We start from the raw sequence: 15,196 nt of genomic DNA on the forward strand, positions 1-15,196 counted from the left end.
CAGATACTCTTGGCTCACTCTGTTTGTGTGTGCATGTGCGCCAGTGTATGCCTGATGGATTATATGGCAGCAGAGACGCGGTAATCAGTTTGCACGTTTGCTGAACTAATTTATCAATTCGGTTCCTCCTACTTGTAATCTCAGCCATGCGTGCTGCTCTGAGCTCATTGTGCTTTTCATCTGGGGACAAACAGTTCTTCAGGAGAAAATGGCACTACCCTCAGGCCTCTTGATAGGGCTTTTTTTCCCTTCATGAAGGACTCACAGAGCATCAACAGCGTAATTGTCTGGCAATGTGTCTGAAAGAAAGTGCACACACATTAAAACACATGCACACCTAGACTGACACTGCTTCATTTTGCAAGCAAAGTGGGCCAAAACAGGAAAAAGGGGGAAAGCATTTTATAGTCTATCATTAACTGTGCTGTCTTGGAGAGGAGATAAATGAAATTAGTTTAAACCATCATGCGTAAGTGCATAAAATGTTTAATGGAGCTAGCATGTCCTGTGCACTGAATCCAAAACCCTTTTAAAGTGCCGTTGTCTTTGTTGTCATTGATTTCCCAAGGTGATGAACAAAGGGTAAATGGTCTCAGACACTTAAAACCTCTTAGATTTGTCTTATTTGCCTTAACTTTATCCAGGACCTGGCACATACTCAACTATTGAATAGGATTCTCTCCATTTAGCTCTGATAGTGGATCTTGACCTTTTCCTGCCACGCTGAGTGCATGGTGTTTCCTGTCGCAATAAGGGATGCATGGCTGCATGGGAGCTGCATTGAGAGCACCTGCTGATCCATGTCGTCCCCATGGAGATTGCAGCGTGCAGCCAGGGAATCACTCCCCTGTGTGAGGCATCTGCAATATGTGTCTTGAACCAGACGTGGCCGTATTTCATCAGATTAGATTCAGACGTTAATAGAAAGCGTGAGATCACTAGGAGAGGAAGAGAGTGTTGGTCTATGGGCCTTTTTATTTTTCTTTCTCTCTGTTATCAGTGGAGTGTTTTAGCTGTGGTGGAAAAGGAAGCAGACAGAGGCAAGGCGCTGCTCACTTGTTTGTTACGACAGATTAAGTCATCGATTTGTATAAGCTGTGCACCGATGGAGAAGGATCTGTCTTCCGCTCAGTGAGAAAGAGAGAGAGAAAAGAAATGAAAGAAAGAAGAGGTGGGAGAAGGAGATAAAATGAGATCACAGAAGAAGAGGAAAGGAGAAATATGTCTCTGTGTTCTTCCTTCCTTCACTCTGCCCACTTTTATCCAGGCAGTGAAATGGCATAAGGGAGCAATTGTAAAATACCTTTACCTTCTTTTAACTCTTTTCCAACCGTGACCAGGTTTCTCCTCCCCCTCAGGCCCTCCATTGAACATTAATTAAAATGGCCAGGGCAAAAGGGTAATTATGATAATAACATAATAATATCGTGCAGGTTATTAGAATTTTTTTGTGGTTCCGAAATTGCTTCCTTTGAGTATCACATTTCAGTGGAATTAGCTAAAGGATAATTTCCTTGAAAGTAAAGGCATTGGAAAGGATTCTTTGGTCAAGGTGCAATATAGTAACCCGATTCTCTTAACATTTAATGCACCATGAGTTCCTGCTCCTGCCACTCAGCCCCCACCTTCAACAAACCCAGTTTTGGCTGTTGGGAGGCAGGAGGGTGGAGTAGCTTGTGTACCGAAGCATGCATTAATAGCCCTGCTTTGCATTTCTCTCGCAGTCCTCTTGACAATAGCTAAAACAATCATTTGGGTGTTTATCAGCTTTAAACGATCTCAAGCCGCACTGATTTTGTGTGTCAAGCACAGCCGCTGGCTGGCACTCTCCGGAGTGGGTCGGCCGAGGTGGCATGTACCTCTTTGTCCGTGATGCTACCTGACTGACTGTGCTAAAATCCCCATCCCCACAGATATTAGACTCCCCCGCCAAGTGCCAGCAGCCCACCTCCAGCTGCGGTCGGCGTGGCAAGGCACGGCGCAGCTGAATTGCTTTTGAATGTTCCCCCTCAAATAGGCTGTAATTACAAGCTTAAAGAGGTTTAGTGGTCCAGTAAACTACATAATCACCCCTGAATTAGCCCGGGCTCATCAGCCGCAGTCCACCAAGCTCCAGTCAGTGTTTGCAGGCTGGCCCCCTTATTACCGTGTGACTGTGAACAGCAGGTGTGGAACAACATGCATCCCCCTTAAACACAGACTCCCCACCCTTCCACTGATATCTGTAATGAGACTGAATAAGAGGCTGCCTACCCTACTGCGACTGACTTTTATATCAGTGCCTGAACCTGGCTTACCTCGTTGCAGGCGCTTGAAGCTATAGGCCACCTCATGAAAAATATAGCTCTGCTCTCCTCTATGTAAAGCTATTCAAATACCAGCCACCGTCTTCAAATGAAGTGGCTTACAAATCCGGGTGTCCAGATATGTGTTATTTTGTCTTTTGCCTGTTGCACTTTGCATTTTTGGATGCAAAGCCCTTAGTTTAAATTTGATAATGTTGATTTAGAGCATTGTGGGCTTGGAAGTTTACACAGATATGGATAGATCTGATTTGTATTCCAGCCCACACCCATCTTTTAATTTTAGACTTTCATTCTGTCCTCAGCTGCCTTCAAAACAAGAGTGCCTATTCCCTACCCAAAAGCACTTGTGTTACACCCTATTTCCTAAACCAACAACAACAAAAAAAAAAAAATAAAAATAAAAAATGTTTTTGAGAGGATGACTAATTAAAATGCTGGAAACCAAATTAAACATATCCTCTTTTATCAAAAGTAGAGATTAAATGGTGAGAAAATTCCAAGGGTGAAATTTCCCCAGCTTTAGCTTGTTGTAGTACAAGGATTTCTAAAAACACTGTGTGTGAATAATTCATGTGCCGGCTTTGTGTTGACTTAGCTCGCTACAAACTTAGTGGCGCTCCCAATGAAGCATTCCCACTTTCTGTGAGCCAGCCAGTCACCAACTCCGCCAGGGCATCTTAAACCCTGGCCTCCAGTTGTTTTCCAAATCTAAGATCTTTCTCTCTCTTTTGTTGTTGTCTCATTGGTGAATCAATCTTAGGAAGAAATTGGGTTACAGAAGCTTTGCTGTTTTGTCTTTTCTGTGCTCTCTCTCTCTCTCTCTCTCTCTCTTCAGTTTTCCATATGAAGCATGTTTTGTTTTTCCTTAATGAAGGACAAAACTTCATGTTTATGCCACGTACACAAAAACGAATTTAAAATGTCTCAACTTTTCCTTAGCCGAGAAAAATCTCTGAGGTCAAGACTTTTTCTGCTTTCTTGAGAAATAACACCTTTCAATCATAGTGAATAACTTTGCAACAAAGCTGTGATGCCTTGATCTTACTGACGAAGACAACAAGTGCATAATTGTCTGGAGAGATGATAATGCTCTTAGCCAAATATCAAGGGTAATCCTTCCTCCCCCGGCCTAAGGTTTGGGTTGGATGTTGTAGGTGGCCCTATCTGCAGAAGGCCTGAAGCTGTGGCTCTGGTGCAGTTAATGCTAGCAGAGCTGGAGTAGGTGGAGCACTAAACTTCAGACATAATCCTGTTTTCTCAAGGGCCAAGCCACGGAAGAGGGGTGGACGCAGCCCACAAGTACAGTGGCTGGTTCTGAGATGGGATGTTGAAATGATACTCAGTAGACACCTAGGCCAGAATGGCCCCTGGATCAAGCCTCAGGCATTCCTCAGGGGCAGCTTGGCTTCCATGGGGATTAGCCACAAGGAATATGGAAGTGAGGCTGCAGTAGGACCTGAAATGAACCATCAAATACCTTGAAAGGACCCACTGACCTTAGTCGCCCCTGCAACGTACTTAGTATTAGACATCACATTTCTCTAGGAGATGGGCACTTAGTGGAGGCACTGTCGGATGGAGCCACTAGGATTAATTCTGTGACAGCGTCCTGCAACTCAAGAGCCATGTTTCATTTTTGTTCCATGCCTCCCCACTAATTTTCTGTGTGAGGAATAAGCACCATGTTCAGCACACACTTATTTTATTAAGTTAATCTTGTATGGAAAGCTTCTTTAATCCAAATCACACAGGATAGAGAGAAATGTTCCCTTAAATAGAACATAACGATAATAACGGTAATGTGGGTAATGAAGGCAGCAGAGTGGGGGAGAGGGGGATTGTGGCTGATTGTAATTAACTGGTTAAATGGAACACAAAAAGATGTGTCCACAGCGATTGGGGGGAGGATGTGTTCAGTATGTGGCCTTAGCCAACCCTGGGAGTCGATGGGTAAAGAAATACTGCTGGGATTCTGGCTTTTTTTGCGGGGGAAGCAAAATGATGAAGAAAACTCAGAGATGAAAGGAACTTCCAAAATAGTTCTCCCCTCACAGTGAACCAGAGGATCCTGTCTAAGGACCTGATAAGGAGCGCAGCTGGAGCTCATCCAGACCTCCTCCTCCCTGTTCTACATAGACACAACTCTCCCCACAAAGACATAAAGACCAAGAGTACACACCTCTCATGTTTCTGCTCTCATAGTCTGGGTTGTACCTCTCAGCTTTCAGGGTACAGTGCAGTAAATACTGGAATTCTACCCTCTCCCACGGAAAGGTCTCCTGACACAACTTGACTCCTCATATCTTGGCTGTATTCAAAACAGCATTCTCATCCATCGCTCTGAATTGTGGGTAAGGAGAGCAAGTCAAGAGAGGGTTAGGGGGGAAGTCTGAGTTCTGTTTTGAGCAGCAATCTTCGGCTCAACCAGTGAGAGCACGAGAGAATGGGAGAGACCTGTTCACCTCTCTTATCTTGCTGATAGGACATGGACTCTACGCTCTTCCCCGCCATTCCCTGTCTGAGGGGGCCACGGAGGAAGACCGGGAGGGACAATTGTTGATGCACTGGTAGACACACACACACACACACACACACACATAAAGATAAGATACATGATGGAGAACTGAGCACGGGGAGGATCGTTGAGCATCGTTGGCTTGGTATCCACCAGTGCAGAAGAGACTGGAAATTCTGATGAAAGGAGTAGTATATTTGGACAAGACGTATCATTAAGATAGGCGAAGGGAAACGGGGAGGATTCGTTGAGACTTTCCATCTGTTCTTTAGGCAGTGTTATTGCTTTCTCACTAAAGCATCACGAGACCCTGAGAAAACAATTCTCACCCAGTACTGCTGCCAAGAGGATTAAAATACTCAGTCGCTCTCTGACTATAATAAAATCTGTTGGTTTCTCTCAGTTAAACCAGAATCTAAATCACACTGTTTTGACGCATAGAGATAATTTGGTGTTTGGAGACCCAGACAAAGGGAAAAAATGGTTTCTGAACATTTCCACTTAGTGAGTTCATGAATGCTTTAATATTATGAAATACATCAGCCAGTATGAAAAAGATGTTTGAGAAGATTGTTGCAAGAGACGGAATGGAAGAACATTTAGGGATGCCATGAGGGAGGGGGTTGCACAAATCTGAAATCTGCAGACAGAATTGTGCACAGTTATTTGAGAACAGGCATTGGAGAAAAAAATAATGTTGCAACAAATCAATAACCCAAAGTCAGGCATAGTAAAGTAAATTTCTGTATCGCCTGTTGTGATTGCAAAAAGACACTGGACAGTTAACATATAAACAGAAAAAAAGTCGGGACCTAAGTTAGAAGTGTATCTGGATGTTTTCCAGATATCACAAGGACAGTAATAAGTGTAAATGGGGCCTCAGTCACTGCTAACCCATTCTACTCAAATACTGGTGTGGCTACGTCGAGGTCATTATGACAACAAAGGTGAGGCACGTATGATGCTGTAGGCGGAAGAGCTTGACCCAGTTGGCGTTTGTACAGGAATCCTGTTTGGGTACTGCTGAATGCTCACAGTCGAAGCCACCTGTCAATCACAGAATAGGTCTTTGTATGGGGTTTCTAGGATTTAATGAGAAGTTAGGATAGGATTAGGTTACATTTAAGTTGAGCTGAAACTTGACTGCTCGTTTTCTCCACCCCATTGTGCATTGTTGTAACATTTCATTTCGTAAAGTTGTCTAACAAGTTGCCTTAGTTGACAGTCCTCCTCCCACTACTTTTCTTGAAAGTGAAGCCAGTACCACATTCTTCATTTTATATTTTATCAATGTTCTTATGATATTTAATATTTGAATCAGTGTGAATCATTCCCCTAGTTACCCCTACCTTTACAAGTTTGGGCCACATAATTTATGTGTGACTCATAAAACGTAGCTATGGAAGAGATTTCAAAATAGCAGTTGCAAAAGAGTCTTGTGTGTAAATGGTCTGGCAAAATGATCATTTCTTCTTTCCAAATTGTGTTGTCTGAGTGAAACAGAATTTAAAAGGTTTTAGCGTAGGAGAGGTGGTGAGAAGAACACAAGGATGTGTGAATCTCATCCGGTCCCAGTGCTCTCATTCCTGGAATTGCAGCGGCCCAGAACTGGAGTCATTCTTTGTGGGGCCGGCAGCAGAACAGGCAGCGTTAGTGCTGTCATATAGCCTTCGGCACGGCCTTCCCCCCAAAAATGTCACGAGGCCTCTGATGTTCTTCAGTATAGGGCTGACTAGCCATTGTGCCATACTTTTTCTGCACAGTCCATTTGTAAAGTTAAGCACGACTTCTTTTCCCTCTCAGATGATTTGGTGAACTACAGAAAAGCACAGGGATGAAATTAATCTACTGTTGGAGTTGATTTTATGATAATAGTTGCCATTCAATTTTTTGATGCTCACAGGCCTGCTATCAATGATCAGATGAGAGTGAGAGAGGCTGGAATGTTGTTTTCTCACATTTCCAGTCCTGGCACTGGTTTCACACAAACTTTACCATTGTGGTTTACAGCGATGGACAGTGGACATGATAAGGGAAAATTAAGAATCTTAAAATCTAGTCAGAAATGTCTGGAGGCGACACTACAATTATAACTTTCTGCATGAAATAATCCACAGTTTGTTCCAATTACCTACAATTGGATCACATGAAAATGACAGAGAGCGACAAGGAAAACAGCCTGCTTTCTCTGGCAGTACCAGTAAATAAACATGCATTCAGCAACATGAAAGACATTCCAATTTATTATTGCTCAAAAAAAGGAGCAGACAACCCGTGGCGCCAACCATTTTTACATTTCTGTTTGTTCATTTGGAAGCCTTGTTCTTATTATACTTCTCAAAGGGTGAATCAGAATCACAATTGATGATGTCTTCCTTTGCAACGCTAAACGTTAGATCGCGTAAGTAAAAGCAAATTATATTCATAAGCACCCTTTCGTTGCCCCATACATGGCTCAACCAGAGCTGCAGTGTCAAGGATGTTGACTCATTATGGTGTGAAGTCATGTTTAACAGCGATCCATTGTCACATTAGTTGATTTGCAACCCAAAGCCAAGTTAAAGCCCCTGTCTCTGTTAATCTCTAGCAGGTTGTGCCAGGTTTGGTAATGGGCTTATAAGGTCTGAATCTGTTAGCATAGTGAGACAAAGAGAACACTGAGCCATCCACAAAGACTGGAGGTGTCCAGGTTTCTGTATTGTGTTGACAAAGCATAAAAAGAAAATAGTATTCCACAGAAATGGAAAAGCAGTTATTGCTGTGATTTGAGGCCATGCACAGGGTTCTCTCTCACTCTTTTCTCTCTCTCTCTCTCTAGGTATAAATATGGTGTAAACATCTTTGCACACTGTACCTCCCATTTTACATGCTCAGCAGGGGCCTCAACGCAGGCTCTGTCTTGTCTTTTTCGTGAACAGCACATTGTTTAGACTCAAAGCTAGCTAGCTCAATACTTCACACTAACACTAATATAAATCAAGCAAATCTCAGCTCACCTTTATTTAAACAGCTGGATCAGCTCAAATCAAGTTCATAACTTTAAAAACTCAGAAGCTGATTTTCAGTACTTTGGTATTGTCCATGTTGTCAACATTTAGATGTTAACTGGCTAATCATCAAGAATGAGGGTAATCTTAGAGCTTTTAAAAAGGGAAGAGGTCTGTAAATATATGTGGTCTGTATTCCACGCAAGGCTTCAGATATCCATTCTCCATCATGCATTCATGGCAGCAAGATGACTAGAATAAATTTCAGTAAGGTTGCACGGCATAGCACTCTAATTACTGTTTCTGTTCCCACACTTCACTTAACTTTATAATTGGCTTGCCTTTTTCGCTGCCATTAATTACACGATTTCATATTCCATTAATGACTCTAAGAAAGAGACACACCTCACTTTTTCACACTAATTAACAGCTGCTTTGCCACTTTTCGCACAAACGTGTGAGCATCGTCTCCCTTCTGTACCTCAGACCTTTCTCTCACTAACAAATGTGCTCATTAATTGATTTATTTACAATGTTTCTCATATCATTTCCTGTGTTTTTTCCCTCTCTTTTATCAGCACCCCTACCCTTCAGAAGAACAGAAAAAGCAACTGGCACAAGACACCGGACTCACTATACTACAAGTGAACAACTGGTAAGTCAATTGTACTTTTGTGTTTACATGCAATCAATAGCTTCGCCCCTGGCAAGCGGCTCCTAATGATTTGAATTAATACACTCCCCTCCCCCCGCTTTTACTCGCCCCTCCCATCAGTCTTCCACTTATCGCCTCATCTCCCTGCAAATCAATTCACCCAAAGGGATATTGCCGCCAGGATTTTTCCAACATTGTTCTTTTTGTTCGCTCATTCATATACGAATCCCTGTGAGAGCATCTACTCTTGTGCCTCTCTGAACCCCTCTCGAAACCCGTCTGCCCCGCACTCACTGTGACACGGGTCTCGTTGTCTCTGCCTAGTATTGTCGCAGTTCCCATGTCAAAAGTTCTGTAAAGTTTGACAGAACCTTTGCACTGCTGTGTTTGTTATCAGAGATGGCTATCAGCACATACTTACTGTTATTAGCCATGTCTAATGAAGGCCTGAGATAGGGAGTGGAGAGGTGAAACTGAGCACAGGACGGAATGTTTGATTCGAGAACACAAAGAACAACCTTTGCCACATATTTCTTCTCAACAACCTCGCCAGGCCCTCACATGAAATTCTGTTCGTAATCGCTCTCAGCTCTTGTTCTCTCAGTGTCAGAGATTGATATTGTTAAGGATCTGATTACATGCCCTAATCCATTTTGCTGAATAAAACGGCCTTGATGTAGGCACTCTAAACATGGGATGGCTTATTTTACTTTAAAAATGCATTCTGAAACAAATTACTAATCACAAAATAATTACCTCACAAAGGTAATCAGTAGCTTAATCATCCAAATATCATTTCCATCAAACTAGTTTTAGTTACAAAGGAAAAGCAATACAAACTAAATCACTATATAAATTATTATTATAATTATAATTACATTTCTTAAAGGGTTAGCTCAAATGAAAATTATCCCATGATTTACTCACCCTCAAGCCATCTTCTTTCAGATGAACACAATCGGAGATATATTTTAAAATATCCTTGCTCCTCCAAGCTTTATAATGTTTGTGAATGGGGGGCCGCGTTTTGAAGCCAAACATAATGCATCCATCCATAATAAAAGGAATTCATACGGCTCCAGGGGGGTTAATAAAGGCATTCTGAAGTGAAGTGATGGGTTTTTGTAAGAAAAATATCCATATTTAAGACTTTATTAACTATAATAACTAGGTTACGGCAGACGGCCGTACGCATCAATTTGAAGCGGAAGAGTAATCGCTGACCCGACGCATGATGCAATGACGAACGCAGAAGCGCAGAGGATAGAGCAAAACAAAACACCAGTCACGAATTAGTCTAAAATGAGAAATTTTAAAGAGAAATGTCGGAGGATTTTGATATAAGAGGACCTTAAGTTTGTTACCTAGCCCTATTTGTTTGAACTGCGAAAGGCCTCTAAGCTTACGATACTCCCCCCATTCACAACTATTATAAAGCTTGGAAGAGTAAGGATATTTTTAAATATATCTCCGATTGTGTTAGTCTGAAAGAAGATAGTCATATACACCTAGGATGGCTTGAGGGTGTGTAAATCATGGGATATTTTTCATTTTTGGGTGAACTATCCATTTAACATGTAAATATTTGTATGCACATTAAAAGATTCAACAACTGCAACATAAACTGAACAAATTTCTCAGATATTTGCCAAACTAAAATAATTGGTGTGGATTCAATATCAGAAGTAACGGTCAGTATCTGGTATGTCCACCAGCTACTTTAAGTACTACAGTTTATCTCATCCCACTCCTCACCCAAGGCTTTTGCAAGTTCTATAATGCGTCTTGTGGGTACATATGGTTACATTAGTTTGGCACTGTAAGGACAATCAGCTGTCCTTCCGGTCTCCCTGAGGCACTGTCTTAGGTGTCTTACATTACAGACATTGCAGTGTATTGCTCTGGCCACATCTGTAGTCCTCATGCCTCCTGCAGCAGGACTATAGCATGTTCATGCAGGTGATCAGAGACCCTGGCCATATTTCTCCTGGTGTTTTTCAGAGTCGCAGAAAGGTCTCTTTGGTGTCTTATTGTAATTGTGACCTTAATTGTTTACCGCCTGTAAACTTTTTGTGTCTTATGGACTGTTCTTATGGCTCATTGAACAAGCATGAAAAACATTGTTCAAACCATTTCCAATAAAGATCTGTAACAAGCTTGAAATTTGGATTTTACAGAATTATCTTTAAAAATACAGTCTCCTGAAACAGGGACGTTTCTTTTTTCTTTTTTTCTTGTTTATATTGCATTTTTTTTTTTTTTTATAGAACATGAAAACAAAGTATCCATACATTTAAAGCATTTTTTTTCAGCAGCTGTCATCACAATGAGTTGGCAACTGTAAAAATGGTTTGAACATGTTTCACTTGAGCATCATGTCATTTACATGTGACAGTTGCATTTATTAGTTTTATTAGCTTGTGCTAAGTGCTATGGAATGCAAATTTGAAAGTTGTTTGTACTATAGTAATTGTTGGTGCACTATCATTTTTTATTTAAAAATTTGAAATCTGCTGGCAGTTGTTTTTATAAAATGTATTGCTAAACATATTAAATTTAACTGTAATCCATAACACTTTTTGTATCCCGATTATGTAATAATGTTATTCCATCAGGATTCTCAAGCTTAACAAGCAATCTCTTGCTATGTACACCAGATGTTAGGAGAGCTAGAGAGATGGGAGATGTATTAAAGCCCATTACACAAAATGTAATTTCTGACAACATAATCCTTACCGTTGTTCAGTTTGGTACCTTGGAGACAACCTGTGACTAAGAATGAGGATTAATTTACAAAAGTGGCCTATCAGTGGGACACAGGCTGGCGGACACAGGGGAATCTTGTTGGGGTTATCAATTTCTGTGACCTCACAACAACCCATGGGAGATCAATTCTTTCAGCCATATTAGTTAGTAGAGAACACACAGGCAATTACTTCACACACTGTCCTGTCCTACACCAGCACTCATTTTGTAGCAGGGTTTGGTGTATGTTGGAAGAATTGTCACGCTGCCTGTGTTGGTGTGGATGCGGGAGAAAGAGCACTTGTCTAAGCGATGAACCAGAGGTGGTCAATTTAAGCGGTATTAGCCGCTAAACCCTGCATGCTGAGATCTTGCTGCCCTCTCCCAGATTGTGTGCATCAAAGTAGATGTGTGTGTTCGGGTATGTGTAGAAGGAATCAGATGACATGGAAAGTGTCTATGAAAACAGAGAGAGAGAGAGAGACTCAGCACATTTGGGGTTAGAGAGTAGGATCTGTCATTTCATAGGCCCGTGGTTGTGCTTAGTAGGAAGCTCACCATTGGGTGTCTCCATGGCAACCCCTGGTGATGTTACCTCCTGACCTGCTGATTTTTAGAGGCAATTTCCCTAGCTGTGATTCTATTTATCAGACTAGTCAAAGCACAGGACCGATATAGCTTACTCCCAACAAACAGTATTCATGCGAGATTTACATAATTAAATTGTAGCATTCCACTCTAGCATGAAAGCATTTAGATTTCATTCAATTAGTATGCAAGTCCATATCATTTCGCTATATCTCCGAGCAAAAATTTTGTTGATTATTGGACTCAAGGGCGAACACGTGGAAACGTGACACCAAACAAACAGCTAACAGATGGAGCTAAACAAGAGATCAACCGAAAATGACAGCTTTCTCAAGCCCTGCTCTCATAGACTTGTTAACACACATGTACGTGTCCATTATTGATGAAGACTCAGAGAATCCGCGGGCTGAAGATTAAATAAAAAATGCTAAAGGCCATGCGGGGTGCTGATAACTCATGAATTATTGGCGCTAACATAACGTGAGGGACCGCTGCAAATCTGGGTCCACATATTAACAATCGACCCACATGCTTGTGCGTTGTTTAGTCAACATGCACTGAGAGTGTCTGAAAACTATTCCTCAAATCTGGACGATAGGCAATAGATGTACACTTAGTCACACCTTTATGGACACTCTTACGCACACATGAGCAGAGACGCATGCGCGTCCGTGGACACGCATGAGCACACAGAGACAGCCTAAGACACAGCGAGCGAACGCGGTATCGAGGAGGGGATGTGGATAGACTGTGGGATCTATTTTTGGAGGGAGATGTCAGAGCTTTGATAGGGATTATGTACAACCACATAATGATGTGGAGGTACAGTCAGTCTTTCGACATCCAAATGCAAAACTTCGATGGCAGAGTAAGAAAAAGGAAAGATGCAGAGAAAGAAAAGTTTTAGCCTTTGACGATAAGAGGAAGCATTCTCAGAACACTCCATAAAGATCAGTGATGTAAAATCAATGGGCGGGTCATCGGGTTTCACATGTTGCCCGTTCTTCCCTTCCTGACGGAATTTAATAATCCCTTTAAAGATGCTGTTTAAACCTTAGGGATGGATTGTTTTGTCAATAAGGCAGCTTTTATGAAAGTCTTAAAAGCATGGAGTGAAGTGTGGCGGGGCTACTTTAGAGAAACAGCGTCCACACACCCTGGATCAGGTTTCTCCGCCTGAGAGAAAAAAGGAGCGAGAGAGAGAGAACTGGATGACTGGCATGCTTCACTTCTTTGACAGCCAAGCCCGCCCATGTCAAGAGAAGTTGAAACTTGTTCAAGAAAAGCTCTGGATGATTGCTCTATGTGCATTTCGTGTGTAGTATCTGGCAGCGTTCTTATAGCTTAAGGGAAAATGTGACCCTTGACCCAGTAGGTTTCTTGGCGAGGTGATACACAATGTTTTTACCTATACCAAAGCAAAATCACAAAAAAGCGAAATATATGTGGTATCTTGGTTGTTTCCCCTAGATTACAATGAGATTTAAATGTAAAGCAAACTTGTTTGAGAACAAACATTGTAGTGAAGTAGATATCCACATCTGTGCTTTGATTCACCAAAAAGTTGCCATCAAGCCAGTTATGAACCTAAACATTTCTCATCCAGTTTAAATCATCTAAGACAGTGGTTCTCATCTGGTTTGGCCATTAAGGGTCATTAAGCCGCGACCCAATTTTTTGAGGAATTTGACTATATATATGCCGCATTTGCACGTGCAATTGAAGAGTGCGCAGAGAGCTCAGTAGCTATAATGGCTGATAGGACAGGAAAGTTTACTTTTCTGAAGTAGGAGATTTTTACTTCATAACAAGTTACGAAAATAGCGTTAGAATAATGATACTGACATAGTTTGACATCTCATCTGACCGCAGATACTGAATCAGGACAACCCGTTTTTCTCAGGCACTCTTTACTTAAACTGCATCTAACAGAAGAATCAACAACTTTCATGCACGTCTTTCGAAATAAAAGTCTTGCATGAGAAAAACATAACTTGCGTTTGTTGTTGTTTCTTTTACTGGATAATCAAAACGGTCTTGCAACCTACATTTGGTTCGCAACCCACCAGTTGAGAAAAACTGATCTAAGCAATACTTCCACATTAACTCTATAGCCTCCTTCTATGTCAACAATTTACTTCATTTTACAAAAGGAATTTTTGGAGAAACATCTGAGACAGTGTACATACTTGCATGAAACTGAACTGAATTAAACCTCTCTATAAAAGAGAAACCTTTGTAAAAAAAAAAATTCATCTGGGTTTTCCACAATGCCCATAGGCGGAAAAAAAAAAAAAAAAAGTCACAAAGTAGGTCTTAATATCTCAGTTGTTTCTATTTTTATGTCTTCCAAGGAATTTCAAAGACAAATTGATACTTATAAAACATAACTAGTTACATAAGTTACATAACTATCCACACCATTAATTCTGCTGAGCAATCAAAGAGCAACATCTGAGCAATAAAATGTTTCTCTGAGTTCCAGCTTTAGACTGTATGTGTGTAAGTGTTTGTTAGATCTATAATTCTGGATGTATTTCAATTATTTGCTTAAGCTGAGCATGCATGTGTTTCTGTGAGTGTCACTGTTCATGCATGCATATGTATGCATCTGTGTGTGTGTGCATGCAACAGCAGCCCAAAGGACGTGAGTAGGTCTGGGTGAGATGAGCCATAGCCCATGTCCCGGAGCGGCCTTCACACAGCCTTCCTGTCAAGGTGCTTTAGCGTGAATATCCGTGGCCTTTCAACAAAATACCAACACACCCTGGGGTCAAACTGCCAAACAAAAGACATATTTACACCAGCGAGACACAGGCATGTGGCCCAACCTACACCCTTAAAATCCCCCTGCTACATCAGGCAAAGATGGAGACATAGTGGAGAGCTCAGCTCCATGAAGCTGGATGGATATAGGGATTGTTTGCCTTTCTGCACAGTTGGGCTCAGTCTGTTCTGAAGTGTTTGCTAACAATTCTGCCATACTGGAATTTCAGCACTTGCTCAGACCTGATCTCTGTGTTGTGTCAACAGCAGACAAGTTGGAGTGGTTCTCTCTCTCTTTCTCTCTCTGTGTGTGTGTGTGTGCATGTGTGTGCGTTTAGTCATGTGAAGTCTTTGGTAATGTGCGTTGGACTGGGTGTGCATATGTGTGTGCGTGTAAACGAGACCAGCGCAGTTAAAATAGTTTCTTTGTCTCGGAGAGAATGTGTCTCTATATGTGGAGATATATGTGCATGGATGGCTCTTTGGCAGTAAGTTGTCGTAAGATATGTGCGTGTGTGTATGCATGCATTCGTACAGAGTCTGTGAACCATACAAGGGTGCACCCCCCTCTTTCTCTCCTCTGTCTTACATCACAACAGGCCCCAGGCACTGCCTACATTTTTCTTCTTTTCCT

At 41.6% G+C, this 15,196-nt stretch overlaps 1 protein-coding gene across 2 annotated transcripts in view; it reads left to right on the forward strand.

The window, feature by feature from the left end:
- Positions 1–15,196, forward strand: part of meis1b (Meis homeobox 1 b) — a 66,802-nt gene that overhangs the window by 37,751 nt on the left and 13,855 nt on the right. For both annotated transcript variants that reach the window (XM_051917699.1, XM_051917700.1), the window contains exon 9: positions 8,387–8,463. In XM_051917699.1, the coding sequence (XP_051773659.1) occupies positions 8,387–8,463 (77 nt within the window). The remainder of the gene's footprint in view (positions 1–8,386; positions 8,464–15,196) is intronic.

Source organism: Ctenopharyngodon idella, chromosome 13 (genome assembly GCF_019924925.1).
Source record: "Ctenopharyngodon idella isolate HZGC_01 chromosome 13, HZGC01, whole genome shotgun sequence".
NCBI classification, from domain to species: Eukaryota; Metazoa; Chordata; class Actinopteri; order Cypriniformes; family Xenocyprididae; genus Ctenopharyngodon; species Ctenopharyngodon idella.